This window comes from Erinaceus europaeus, chromosome 18, assembly GCF_950295315.1.
Source record: "Erinaceus europaeus chromosome 18, mEriEur2.1, whole genome shotgun sequence".
Lineage (NCBI taxonomy): Eukaryota > Metazoa > Chordata > Mammalia > Eulipotyphla > Erinaceidae > Erinaceus > Erinaceus europaeus.
The window spans coordinates 17,098,690-17,113,551 of NC_080179.1; the positions used below are offsets into that span (position 1 = coordinate 17,098,690).

General features: G+C 42.4%; 1 protein-coding gene across 2 annotated transcripts in view; it reads left to right on the plus strand.

Moving 5' to 3' along the window:
• Positions 1 to 1,809: 1,809 nt before the first annotated feature.
• The window catches only part of OLA1 (Obg like ATPase 1), a 145,332-nt gene continuing 132,279 nt past the window's right edge, over positions 1,810 to 14,862 (plus strand). Inside the window, exons 1-4 of one of the 2 annotated variants that reach the window (XM_007527215.2) lie at positions 1,810 to 1,998; positions 3,232 to 3,332; positions 9,577 to 9,720; positions 12,563 to 12,690. In XM_007527215.2, coding sequence (XP_007527277.1) covers positions 3,232 to 3,332; positions 9,577 to 9,720; positions 12,563 to 12,690 — 373 coding nt within the window. In that variant the 5' untranslated portion in view covers positions 1,810 to 1,998. Of the gene's footprint in view, positions 1,999 to 2,062; positions 2,215 to 3,231; positions 3,333 to 9,576; positions 9,721 to 12,562; positions 12,691 to 14,862 lie in introns of those variants that run through there. The other variant, XM_060177693.1, reaches the window with a different exon arrangement.

The window sequence follows — 14,862 nt, forward strand, 5'->3', positions numbered from 1 at the left end:
GTGGAAGGTATGGTATATGTAATTGCGTCTCCACAATTGCATGGGTGTTGAAGGTGGGTGTTGGCAGGTTGATCCATACCCCCAGCCTGTCTCTATCTTTCCCTAGTAGGGCAGGGCTCTAGGAAGGTCAGGTTCCAGGGTTCATTGGTAAGGTCATCTGCTCAAGGAAATCAGGTTGGTGTCATGGTAGCATCTGCAGCTTGGTGGCTAAAAAAGAGTTAAGATATAAAGCAGAACAAATTGTTAAATAATCAAGAACTTAAAGGCAAGAATATTGCAGATGAGATTTGGGGGTCTCCATTGTGGAAAAAGCTAGTAGGTCTATGTTAGATATATTCCAAGGGGCCCATGACTTTACTATTTTTTAAATTATTTTTTATATTTATTTTCCCTTTTGTTGCCCTTGTTTTTCATTGTTGTCGTTATTATTGTTGTTAGATAGGACAGAGAGAAATGGAGAGAGGAAGGGAAGGCAGAGAGGGGGAGAGAAAGATAGACACCTTCAGACGGTGAAGCAACTCCCCTGCAGATGGGGAGCCGGGGTCTTGAACCAGGGTCCTTACCCTGGTCCTTGCTCTTCGCGCCATATGCGCTTAACCCGCTGGGCTACCGCCCGACTCCCCGACTTTACTAACTTTTGCCTAAGCCTGACAGCTAACTTGCAAGTGGTATTGTCTGGGGCAGATGCTGTCAGAGTTGGAAAAAGGATTAGAAATCTGTATCAGAGGAGAGAGTAGCTCCCAAATATGGGAAAGGTATATAAATATTGTTAACTGTAAACCCCATTGATTTGATCTGGGGCCCATATTCAGCACAGGAGCCTGTGTAATCTTTGCATCCCCTGTAGGTCTGAGCTCAAAAAAAGCCTTTTTAGATGATTTATTTATTTATTATTGGAGAGAAATTGGGGGGTGGGTGGGTAAGATACAGAGGGATAGAGGCAGAGACATTGCTGCCCTGCTTTATCACTCGTGAAGCTTTCCTCCAGCAGGTGGGGACCAGGGGCTTGAACTCGGGTCCTTGCGCACTGTACACTGAACTAGGTGCACCACCTCCTGGACCCGACAAAAACCTTTATTTCCATTTATGTGCTGAGTGTGCTACAAGGTGTACACATATTGTCAAAACAAAACGTCTTCATAGATGGGGTTCAATAGCCTTATTTTACCCAGGAGCAAATTGAAGCCTAAAAAAGCTACCTTGTCAGGATCACATAGCTAATGAATGAGCAGCGGAATCCAGATTGCAGTCTAGCTTTTCCAAATTCCAAAGGGTGGAGTGACGGAGAAGAGGAAGAGGGTGGTGATGGAAATTGGCGCGATAAAACGATTTCTGGGAAAATGAACAAAAAGCTGACAAGGGACCCTTAGACTGTAAGCTTCCCGTAGCCTTTAGCTCTTTTTTACCTTTCTCCTTTAAGAACTTTTAACTGATTCTCATAATCCTGACCGACTAGAAAAAGTCACAGGAAGGGAAGCTGAGCTGAGTGCTAGTCGTCGCAGACTCGGTTGGCGGCTCTATGCCAGGTTTCAAGTGCTCTGACTCCGGCGGGCAGCCAGGTTGAGCGGGCGAAAGGCCAGGAGGGCTGCAGGCCGCGTGCGCGCCGCCGCGGGACGAGCCGGACCTAGAGCTCCACGTGTAGAAGCGGAGGCATGTGCTCGCTCCGGGGGAGGAGCAGGGCAGCCCCAGCTCAGGTTCGAGCACTCTGACGTCACACGCCCCGCCCACCTTACTCCCGCCTCCCTCGGCTCTTCAGCCAATGGGTGAGGCGGGAGGCCGCGCGGGGAGGGGCGGAGCGCGCAGCCTACGCGCAGGTGCCGCCCGGCGCCCGGCCCGCCCGTTCCGCCACCGCCGCCGCCGCCGCCGCCGCCGTCGTGCGTGCCGCTCGGCGGAGGGGCCGGGCCTGCGCGCTCTCCTCCTTCCTCCCTGTCTGTCGCTCCCGGCAGGACGCGTCTCCCGCAGCCGCTGGTGCCCCCGTTGTCGCCCACGCCGAGCACGGTGAGGCCTTCCGGAGGCCGGCGGGCGCGCTCCCCGCAGTGTCTTCCTTGCCCGCCCGGGCACTGAGCTCGGCGGCCGGCGCCTGGCCGGGGCTGGCGGCCGGGACGGGGCGAGCGGGGCAGTGGGCGGTGCGGGCCGTGTGGATGAATGAGCTGCTCCCGGACTAGGCCGCGCGGCCCCGGGGCGCCCTTGCAGCCCTGGGTGCACCTCCCCTGGGTCAGAGGGGGCCCCGGCTGTGGGTTCGGGACCCGTTTTGGCCACCCTCCCTGGGGAGGAGGCCGTGGAGGGGCTGCGCCCGTGCAGCTGCGCCGGGGAAGGCGCGGTCTGCCGGGAGACAGGTGAAGCCCGAGAGGAGCAGTGGGCCTCTGGAGTCAGTGCTCAGCGACTGCAGTGTCCCTGAGTGCGCGGGGTCCCCAGCAGGCTCACAGCTGGTTAGAACTTGAGGTTAGCAGACCTCATGTTCAGTTTGCGGTGGTTAAAGGTGGGAATGGTTTTGCACGGGGCAACTTGGGGGTTTCGCTCCAGTTAGCTGGGGCCGAGAAAGTTTTCATCTTGTGCAATGAATGGGTCGGTGCCTTCAGTTACCACTAGAAATAACCACAGAGTGTTGTTGACTCCGGAGGTCGCTAGGTAAGATGTGATGGGTTTAACTAGCGTGTGGGGAAATGGGAAAGAACAGATTCCAGAAAATGAGGAATGGTTTGGTGGGAGCTGACTTGGTTACTCATGTCTATAATGAGTTTTCTCTGAGTCTTATCCGTCCTTTCATTTGTATAGCTATATGTCAAATTAGGAAATAAAAGCTTTTTGTGAGCAGCCTGAATGGAAGGATTTGGCAGCTACATTTTATTTTTGATTCCCGGTACCATGTACTTGTACATTAGTTTCCCCATAAGTTGCCAGAAATGACTGCTTTGCCAACTATGAAAGTCGAATCTGTCTACTAAACTTGTTTTTGTTTTTGTTTTTGTTTTTATTTTGTTAAGAAAGTACATCTGACTGTCAGTTTTGGTCTGATATTAGCCCACTAGTAACATTTTATGTGATAAAATGTCGTTGATTAGTGAGGATAGTAAAAAGTTTTGTTTTGGGGGGCAGTGCCTTGCAGACATCTTTAATAGGAAGATGAGGGACATTGTATCTGTTTGTCAACAACTGTAATGTAACCATTAACCCACCAATAAAGTGTCAAAAAAAGTTTCATTCATGTATTTGTTTCTTTTGACATTTCAGATGCCTCCCAAGAAGGGAGGGGATGGAATTAAACCACCCCCAATCATTGGAAGATTTGGAACCTCATTGAAAATTGGTATTGTTGGATTGCCGAATGTTGGGTAGGTGAATGTTGGAATTTATTTATTTATCTTCACTAGAGCACTGGCCATGTCCAGCTTATGGTGCTGTTGGAGGTTGAACCTATAATTTTGGGTCCTAAGGCATGAAAGTCAAGATTTTCTTGCTATCTCCCCTACCCACTGCTCTTATTTTTATTTATTTATTTATTTATTTATTTATTATTAATTTTTAATGTTTATTTATTTTCCTTTTTGTTGCCCTTGTTTTTTTATTGTTGTTGTTACTGTTCTTATTTTTATGTTATATATTTGGTGGATCCTGTTGTGTACATGCAGATGCATGAAGTAATTAAGATGTAAATGGAAAAAAAGAGGCTAGACAGTTGGAGTGTTAATTGGTTTAAAAGTAGGCTTTATTTTTTATTTTTGTTAATATTTATTTATTTATTTCCCTTTTGTTGATGTTGTTGTTTTATTGTTGTAGTTATTATTGATGTCGTCGTTGTTGGATAGGACAGAGAGAAATGGAGAGAGGAGGGGAAGACAGAGAGGGGAGAGAAAGACACCTGCAGACCTGCTTCCCCTGCTGATGGGGAGCCGGGGGCTCGAACCCGGATCCTTATACGAGTCCTTGCGCTTTGCGCCACCTGCGCTTAACCCGCTGTGCTACCGCCCGACTCCCGGCTTTATTTTTTTTAAATATGTTTTTCCGTCTCATATTGATTAAATAGTGATTTATAAGATTATAAGTTAATATATTAGCACCATTCCTGCCACCAAAGGTCTGTAACTCCCTCACTAGGCTCTGTTTTGTTTGTTTTCTGTATAGATAACTGTATTGAAACATGAATTATTTATTTTATTGCTAAATTAAAAAAGAAACAGTGTGAATTTAAATATCAAGTTGAACCAGATCAGCTTAGTTTACTTCAAGTACTGTTGGGAGTCATTGAACTTAAGTGGAATTGGAGATGTTTACAATTGATTTTGATTCTGGCTTGCTATGAATGGTAGCTGTCTGTCCTGGAAATTAGAGGTCATGATACTTGAAGAAACAGGTTTTTTTTTTTTTTGTAAAGAAAAGAAGAAACTAAAAGAAAAAAGGAGATTCCCCCTCTGTTACTCTGTTTCACTGTTCTTTTTTTTTTCTCTTATTTAAATCACTAATAATATTCATTTACAAAATTATAAGGTAGCGAGTATAATTCCACACTGTTCCCAGCACTGGAATTCTGTGTCCTCATTCCTTTTAGTGGAAACTGCAGTCATTGGGGCCAGGTGTTGGTGTACCTGGTCAGGTGCACTACAGGGTGCAAGGACCTGGCCTCAAGCCTCTGGTCCCCACCTGCAGGGGGAAGGCTGCAGGTGAAGGATGAAGTAGTGGTGAAGTTGAGCTGCAGGTGTCTGTCTCTCTTTTTCTATTTCTGTTCCCTCCCGTCTCAATTTCTCTTTGTCTCTACTCCAATGCTAAATAAATTAGAAATTTTAGAAATTCAATTTCTTACAAAAAGAAACTTCAGTAGTTCTTCCAAGGTCACAGTCAACAAGGTTGACTCATTTCTGTAACTACATAAATATTTGTCCGTTTCTATAGCCCTGCCTTCTTTCTAAGTCATATCTACACCTCTTACTACTTACGAATGTTCTTCTTTTTTCCATCTCCTCTCTCTGGGTCCTGATAAGATTGGGGGTTCAGAGCCCTTTAGTCGTCTCCCCTAATATTATTCCCCCTCTGGGAGTATGTATGTACCAGAATTCTTTTTAGAGTGCAGAAGGTGGCTTCTGTAATTGTTTTTCCACTCGACATGGGCATTGGCAAAGAAACAGCTTTTCAAGTTTCTTTAGAAGTTTGATTATAATCCGATCAGGGTTCAGATAGCTGACTTTTTTTTTTCTTTTTTCTTTTTTTCCTTCTGCCTCCAGGGTTACTGCTGGGGCTCAACACCTATACTAAGAATCCCCTGCTCCTGGAGACCATTTTCTCCATTTTGTTGCCCTTGTTGTTATTGTTATTATTATTGTTGCCATTGCTGCTGCTGTTGGATAGGGCAGAGAGAAATTGAGAGAGGAGGGGATGTCAGGGAGAGAGAAAGATAGACACTTGCAGACCTGCTTCATCACTTGTGAGGCTTCCTTCCGCTGAAGGTGGGGAGTCAGTGGCTGGAACGAGGATCCTTATGCCAGTTGGCTGACTTTTTTACTGGAGGAGGTGACAGTTTTGAATTTAATATTGGAAGCTTCCCAGTAAAAGGGTATTTATTATAAGGTGGCCAAATGATGGGCTGGGCAGAGTGGCTCACTGAGTTAAGTACACATAGTACACTATGTGCAAGGACCCAGGTTTGAGCCCCCACACACCACCTACAGTGGGGATGCTTCACTCATGGTGAAGCAAGTCCACAGGTGTCTGTTTTTCTCACTCACTCTGTATCTCCCCATCCTTGCTCAAATTCTCTGTTGTATTGAATAAAATAGTGATTAAAAAAAAAAGCCATCAGGAGCGGTGGATTTGTAGTGCTGGCACCAAGCAACACTGGAGGCAAAACAAATAAGTAAATACACTGGAGGCAAAATAAGTAAATAAAGTGGCTGAATCTGAAAGTTGTGAGAGCAAAAAAAAATTTTTTTTTTTTCAGTTTTGTAATGTTTGACATTTGTAAGACTGTGATGGGAAATTATGTGGGGTTCACTATATAAATCTTCATGTGCAGGTGAATGTTCGAAGTCTGCTGCGTTACTTTGCCATTCCACTGTAATATCGTTTTACTAGCCTTAATTATAAAAAGTCTAAGAAGTGACGAGGGTGTATTAGCGGGTAGCAGATTGAGTAAGGAGTAATTAAGGTCACTGGAGGTGTTTTGACTTAGTTTGAGGCTTTTAGATTGCTGTCCGGTGGGACAGCTCTGTTCTTCTATATGTTCTTTGGGACCACTGTTAGAGAGGTTGTTTATTGAGTGGAGCTTATGATGATAAGGAAGGCAGGTCTTAAATTCTTGTAATGTAAATCATGAGCAAGTGTAGCTGTCCTAATTTCAATCTTTCCTGGAGCTGGAGAGGTTTGCATTTTGAAGGGTTTCCTGCTGAGATATAGCTGCTTGCAAGTAAGACTAAATATAGCGTGGCAATACAAGCAAAACAAATAATTAAGCAGAGTACTGTAGGGTGTTGTCAATAAATTTGAAGCAAGATGTGAACATTATGTATGTTTTGAGCTTTATTGCACCAGTAAAGAAAAAATGGTTTTTATTTATTAATGGGCTTCTCTTTGTAGAATCAGTGTAGACAGTGCTACTTGACTTTAAATGGTGCTAATTAAAAATAGGCCATTTTAGGGAGTCAGGCGGTAAGGCAGCGGGTTAACCTGGCGCAAAGCGCAAGAACCATCTGAAGGACCCTGGTTCGAGCCCCTGGCTCCCCACCTGCAGGGTAAGCAGGTCTGAAGGTGTCTATCTTTCTCTCCCCCTCTCTGTCTTCCCCATCTCTCTCCATTTCTCTCTGTTCTATCCAACCAACAATGACGACAACAAAAATAACTACAACAATAAAAAGGGCAACAAAAGGGAGTAAATAAATAAATTTAAAAAATAGGCCATTTTAAGTTTTTTTTTAATCTTAAGTTTTTCTTACATAAGTTTTGTAGCTGTAAGCAAGTTAAAGTCATTGTATGTGAAAACAGTCTATTTTATTGTTCAATATAAAAATGTTGTTTATGCTTTTGAATTTAATATTCCCGTTTTATTTAGGTCATACATTACAAACGGTAAAATCAATTGATTCTAATAATATACAGTTTGATGAGTTTTGGTAATTTTTTGATTGTGATTATTTGATTGTAAACTTTTTTTTTTTTGTGGTAGAGTGAACATTACTTAGCTGCAACAGGTAGGGTTCTTTGTGAGCTAAACACATTCTGACTGTTTTACTTAGTAAAACAGTCTAAGTACTAGAATTAAAGGAAAACAGTCAGGTTCCATGTGCAGACCTGGAGCCAGGGTGGTGCTGCCCGATGAGACAGGACACTTGTGTGTCTTTTTCATGTACTGTTCACTCTCCTGATTCAGATGGCTGTGTAGAATATTTGTCCGGACACTTTTCCTTCTGCATGAGCTTACAAGAAATTGACTGGGAAGAGGTAGCAATTCTCTCTGAAGGATCATCTGTTGCTCAGAAATAAAGACATTTGGGCCGGAGGAGATAGCACAGTGGTTATACAAACAGACTCATGCCCGAGACTTCCAGGTCCCAGGCTCAGTCTCCTGTCAGCATAAGGCAGAGCTGAGCCGTTGTAGAGTGTTTTTTTTTATTCAGTATTATGCCTGAGAGGTATAGCGTTTATTTATCCTTTGCGTGTGTGTGTGTGTGTGTGTGTGTGTGTGTGTGTGTAGTCATTTGGTTGTTTCCATATTTTGGCTCTTACGAATACAGCTAGTTTGATCACTCATACATCTTTTTTGCCCTTGTTTTATTGTTGTAGTTATTATTGTTGTTATTGATGTTGTTGTTGTTGGATAGGACAGAGAGAAATGGAGAGAGGAGGGGAAGATGGGGGTGGGTGGGAAGACACCTACAGACCTGCTTAACTGCTTGTGAATCGATTCCCCTGCAGGTGGGGAGCTGGGGCCTCAAACCGGGATCCTTATGCCGGTCCTTGTGCCATCCTTGTGCTTTGTGCTACCTGTGCTTAACCCGCTGTACTACTGCCTAACTCCTGCCCTAATAATTCTTGCCCACAATAATTATTGGGTTTATCGGATGGTGATTACAATCTTCTGTTGTCTTTGTTGGAGGATGAATACTTTATAGAGCAAACCATGCTAGTATATGAAATTCTGTTGTAGAGAATAACCCTCATTTATTCATTTGTATCAAGCATAACCACTGTGCTATCAGCCTGACTCAGTGAGTCCTATTTCTTTTTTATTTCTTTTTTATTTTTTATTTATAAAAAGGAAACATTGACAAAACCATAGGATAAAAGGGGTACAACTTCGCACAATTCCTACCACCAGAACTCCGTATCCCATCCCCTCCCCTGATAGCTTTCCTATTCTTTACCCCTCTGGGAGTATGGACCCAAGGTCATTGTGGGATGCAGAAAGTTGAAGGTTTGGTTTCTGTAATTGCTTCCCCGCTGAACATGGGCGTGTGAGTCCTATTTCTAAGGCAAGTAAAAGTCACTGTAGTGAATTCTATTATTTATTTAGTAATCATTATTATTTTTTTCACCAAACCACTGCTCAGCCCTGGCTTATGTTGGTACAAGGGATTGAACCTGAAACTTTGGAGCCTCAGGCATGAGAGCCTCTTTGCGTAACCATTATGCTATCTACCCCTGCCCTATAGTGAATACTTTACTGTCCATATTAAAGAGTAATCAGAAAGTAATACAAAATAATCATTACAAATGATAAAATCTCATCTTGTTTTAGATTTTACTCTGTGACTTTCCACATCGTGTTACAGCATTTTCGATGTGGCTGGTATTTTCACAGTAGTTCTCTGAGCAGATTATTTCTGATAAGACAAATAATTTAAATAATTGAGAGAGAATGAGAGACACTTGCACCACCTGCACCACCACTGTTGAGGTGGGGTGAAGGGCTTGAACATACGTCCCGTAATGTGTGCACTCTACCAGGTGCTGGTTTAAATTGTTAGATAAGGTGACATGATAATAGTACTAACAGGCACGCTAGCAATAAAATAGGATTTATGCTATGTAGTACTATAGCTATTATTTATAACAAAGATTTGATAAATGCTTCCCAAGTCTCAGATAGACAAATAGGAGCATAACCTAGTTATAAACCATGGACTGCATTGTGAACAATTTTCACTCATTTCCAGTAGAGAAATTAGTCTTTCCTTTTTTTTTTTTTTTTAGTTTTTTATATTTATTTATTTATTTATTTATTTTATCTTTTGTTGCCCTTGTTGAGAAATTAGTCTTTCCTTACCCTTCCTCCTTTCCAGATCGGGTTTATGATTTTTATTTTTATTTGTTTAGTATTTCTTTGTGGATCCCGTGCACCACATATGCCTGTATCACTGTTCGGGGGCTGCGTTTTTATGCGGCGCAGTACGACACAGCGTGAGAGGAGGACAGGCACCGCAGCGCCTCCCATATATGGCGCTGGGGCTTGAACCTGGGCGACGCGTGCTCCCCCCACCCGCCACCTTGGTCTCATGATGCCTATAGAGCTTCTGAAAGCATTGAATTAAGCATGGCCTCAATTCTTCTGTTAACCTAAGAGTTGATTGAAACTTTTTTGTTCATTTTTAGGAAATCTACCTTCTTCAATGTGTTGACTAATAGTCAGGCTTCAGCGGAAAACTTTCCTTTCTGCACCATCGATCCTAATGAGAGCAGAGTCCCTGTGCCAGATGAGAGGTTTGACTTTCTTTGTCAGTACCACAAACCAGCAAGGTAAGAAGACTTTTATGCTGCTGTCTACTTATAGTCCTGTATAGAATGAGGAGATATTCAGGAGTGAGATGTTTGAAATTGTGTAGAGGTGCTGCTCCTTTTTCAAAATCAATGTAGTGTTATTGTTACGTAAAAGTAATGCATGACACGAAGGGCAAGGAAACGTGTCCTACTGTTAACATTGCGTGCATGTGCATGTGTGTCCGTGCCGGGAATTTTGAAGTAGAGGGAATAATTCAGTTTTATGTCATTCCGTTCATGTAAAATTGTATGTACATTCTTAGGAAATTCATGAAATGGCAATTACAAACAGGTTGATGCTTATCTCTAGACAGTGGAGTGTTCAGGCTACTTTTATTTTAGTTCTTACTTTTCTCTATATTGTTTGAAGTTTTTTTATATCAAGCATATCCTATATATTTCTTTTTTTTCAAATGTTTTTTTTTTTATTGCTGTAGTTATTATTGTCGTGTCATTAGATAGGACAGAGAGAAATGGAGAGAGGAGGGGAAAACAGAAGGGAAGAGAAAGATAGACACCTGCAGACCTGCTTCACAGCCTGTGAAGCGACTCCCCTACAGGTGGGGAGCTGGAGGCTCGAATGGGGATCCTTAAGCCAGTCCTTGTGCTTTGCGCCACGTGTGCTTAACTCGCTGCATTACTACCCAACTCCCAAGCATATCCTATATTTTTATGAAAAATAAAACTTTACTTAGAGAGAACATAAAATGCAGATTCATTGTAAAAAGTTCAGGGCATATGGAAATGTATAAAATAGGAGTCAAAACCACTTTTACTTTACCTTGATTCAACAGTTGTTAATGCTTAAAAAAAAATTTTTTTTATTTATTTAAAAAAGGAGACATTAACAAAACCATAGGATAAGAGGGGTACAACTCCACACAGTTCCCACCACCAGATTTCCCTATCCCACCCCCTCCCCTGATAGCTTTTCTGTTCTTTATCCCTCTGGGAGTATGGACCCAAGGTCATTGTGGGGTGCAGAAGGTGGAAGGTCTGGCTTCTGTAATTGCTTCCCCGCTGAACATGGGCGTTGACAGGTGGATCCATACTCCCAGCCTGTCTCTCTCTTTCCCTAGTGGGGCGAGGCTCTGGGGAAGCGAAATTCCAGGACATATTGGTGGGGTCGTCTATCCAAGTTATTAATACTTTGAGTATATGTCTATCTTTTCTTTTTTGCCTCAAAGGTTATTGCTGGGGCTCAGTGGCAGCACTACAAATCCACTGCTCCTGGCAGCCATTTTTTCCCCCCCATTGGATAGGACAGAGAGAAATGGAGAGTGGAGAGGAAGACAGAGAGAGGGAAAGATAGACAACTGCAGACCTGCTTCACTGCTTGTGAAGCAACCCCCCTGCAGGCGGGGAGCCGGGGGCTCAAACTGGGATCCTTGCACGGGTCCTTTTGCTGGTACTATGTGCATTTGACCTGGTGTGCCACTGCCTGCCCCCATTATATATCTTTTCATACTTCTGTGCCTGTGTGTATAGTGTGTATAGTTAGTTATGAGAACATGACACTTCACATACATTCTATTTTGGGGGTGATGTGTGTGCCAACAGTCAAACCCAGGGCATTATACATGGGAAGCATGCTTTCTACTACTGAGTTCTATTCCTGGCTTCTAAAATGTGCTACCTTTTGTGTGGCGTATTATTACTGTTTTTCTAGATTAAACATACAGACTTAGTGAATATTTTCTAATGTACTAATTTTACTTATTAACGTTTAACCAAAGTATTGATTACTTTTAGTTTGTTACTATTTTGAATGTTACTAATTCCCAAATGAAGCATTTAGTTTAGTGCAAAGAGTAAACTGGTTCATTCTTCGATGATTAGCTTGCCTTATTTTGGTAGACTCAACATTCTTTTTTTTTTTTTAATATTTATTTTGTTGCCCTTGTTGTTTTATTGTTGTAGTTATGATTGATGTCATTGTTGTTGGGTAGGACAGAAATGGAGAGAGGAGGGGAAGACAGAGAAGAGGGGGAGCGACTCCCCTGCAGTTGGGGAGCCGGGGGCTCGAACCGGGATCCTTATGCTGGTCCTTGCACTTTGCGCTACCTGCGCTTAACCCGCTGCGCTACAGCCCGACTCCCCAGACTCAACATTCTATGATTCTTTTTCATAATATGTGGGGTGGACCAATCTATTATAATTAATGATGTGAGTCCTAATCTTTAGAGACACAACAGGAACATCTTTCCTGCCTTATAATGACCCCCCCCACCTCTTTTAGTAAGCACATCCCAATGTATTAAACGATTCTTTGTGTTCCAGGAGGTGGTGCAGTGACTAGAACACTGACTCTTAAGCATGAGGTTGTGAGTTCAGTTCCCTGGCAGCACATGTGCTAGAGTGATGTCTGGTTCTTTCTCTCCTCCTTTCTCATGAATAAATAAAATACTTAAAAAAGAAAAGAAATAAAATATATTTAAAAAATTAAAGAAAAGAAAGCTTCTTTATACTGGGGAAAGGCGATGCCAGGGATCTGACTCAGGGCCCCCCTCATACGAGAGAAGCATTCTGAGCTCCCTCCACTCCCAAAAGATCTTGTTGAATTTTTTCAGTGTTCACTTACCCAGTCATTACTGTTGACGCTTATGAATATTATTTTCGCATTTTTTTTTAATGGTGTATGGGACTGAACCTGGGACTTCCGAGCCTCAGCCATGAGGTCTCTTTCCATAACCATTGTGCTGTCTGCCTCCATAAACATTATTTTAGAAAGGGAAGTTTTAATTTATATAATATGGGCCATCCGTTTGGCTAAAACCAAGTTCTTAGTGCTGTATTAGTAAAACTGTGCTTTATTTTTCAGCAAAATTCCCGCCTTTCTGAATGTAGTGGATATCGCTGGCCTTGTGAAAGGTGCTCACAATGGGCAAGGCCTGGGAAACGCCTTTCTATCTCACATTAGTGCCTGTGACGGGATCTTTCATCTAACCCGTAAGTATGGTTTGTTGAGCTGGCTGATTTTACTATGGTCTTTATTTTCTCTTTTTATGCTAAAGGTTAGAAATGATTGATTAGTAGCTTTGCTTTGCTTCACAAGATAAATAATGGGTTCATAATTCATGTTAACTCGTATTCTATAGCAAGTATACGCTCTGTTGGTTGTATATGTTTAGTTGAATTTTATTTCTTGTTCTGCATTCGATCCACTGAGAAGTGTTTTTACCTGGAAGTAATTTTGTTGACTATATAGATATTTTGAAGTTTTCTTAATTTGTGGCACCGTTTCGCTTTCTTGATTTCCCATGTGTTGAGAAGGTATACTTGATGGAAGAGGAGGTTCCAGCATTTTAGATAAATCTCCTAGTTGCTTTTGAGAGATGATTGATTAAGGAGAAAGGAGATTAGCTAGCTCTTGATGAAGAAAGGAATATATAAACAGGTCTTTGCACAAGGACCGGGTTCAATCCCATGGTCCCCACCTACAGGGGGAAGAAGCTTCATGAGTAGTGAAGTAGTATCTCTCTTCTCCTGCAGGTATCTCTCTCTGCTGTCCCTTTCTCCTTTTTCCAGTAAAACAAAACAAAAAAACTTAAAATAGATGAAAACAAAGAAAATGGGTACAATTTTGTTAGTTTTTTTTTTTTTTTTTTTGTCAATTACAACAGTGAGCCAAGAATGTAATTCCTTGAAAAATTAGAAAGATTTAGCTTAAGTCTCAGATCAAGACTGAACTTTATGGTAATAGTATTAATAGCAAATATATACAAAAGGAAGGAACATAAATTAGAGGTGGAGACCAAATGTAGTCTGATTTAGTGTTTTTATTTATTACAGGTCCTGACTAGGTTACTATAACAATTCAGAATGAGCATTTAGAACATTTTCATCAACTTGACCAACTTATGGCTAATTTCAGATCCCTTTCCTCATTATTTAAAGTTGTATTCAGATGTTTGCTTTTAATGTTCCCCCTCCTTTCCCCTCCCCTCCCCTCCTCTTTCTTTTTCTCCTCTCCTGTTCTTTTTTTTTAAAAAATTATTTATTTATTATTGAATAGAGACAGAAATTGAGAGGGAAGTGGGACATAGAGTGGGAGAGAGACAGACAGACACCTGTAGCCTGGCTTCATCACTTGTGAAGCTTTCCCCTTGCAGGTGGTGACCAGAGACTTGAACCTGGGTCCTTGCACACTGTAATGTGTGCTTAATCAGGAGAGGCCACCTCCTGGCCTCTCCTCTCCTTTCCTTCTTTCGCCTCCAGGGTCATCACCGGGGCGCAGCACCTGCACTACAAATCCACTACTCCTGGTGGCCGTTTTCAGTTTTTTACGGATAGGACAGAGAGATTGAGAGTGGAGGGGAAGATAAAGAGTGGAGAGAAAGACACCTGCAAACCGACTTCATTGCTTCTGAAGTGCTGCGCCCCCCCGCAGGTGGTGAGCCGGGAGCTGGAACCCAGATCCTCGTGCGGGTCCTTGCGCTTCTCACTATGTGCACTTAACCCGGTGCATCACCCCTGGGCCCCCCTTAATGTTTTTCTTGTTTACAGAGAATGCTTACAGAGACATAAGAGAGTTAGAAGTAATGAAAGTAGCCTTGTTTGCATGTGTGTAGGTCTGGAGCTGCAGATATATATATTAAACCAGAGCACTTCTCAGTTCTGGCTGATGATGGTACTAAGGATTTAACCTGAGCCTTGGAAGCCTACGGATCGAGAGTCATTTTGCATAGTCACTGTGTTGTCTCCCCTTCCCCAGAGTGTATTTTTGAAGTTACTATAATTAAGGGTGTCCAGTTTCAACTTTAGAAGCAGGAAGTTGTTTTATTAAATAAGTGTTGCTGAGGTTAAAGTGAGTCTGTGATGCATAAAAATAAATTATCAGACTCTGCTTTATAGAAATACGAGGGCCAATCTTTTCATTTCTGTGACTTTCATTGTAGTGCTGGGGCATGAACCCAGGACCTCACACATGTGTGGTACAGCTGAACAGGGTTGGGGGAGATACCTTTTTTTAAAAAAAATTTCATTTATTTATTTCCTTTTGTTGCCCTTGTTGTTTTGTTGTTGTAGTTATTATTGTTGTTGTTATTGATGTCATCGTTGTTGGATAGGACAGAGAGAAATGGAGAGAGGAGGGGAAGACCAAGAAGGGGAGAGAAAGAC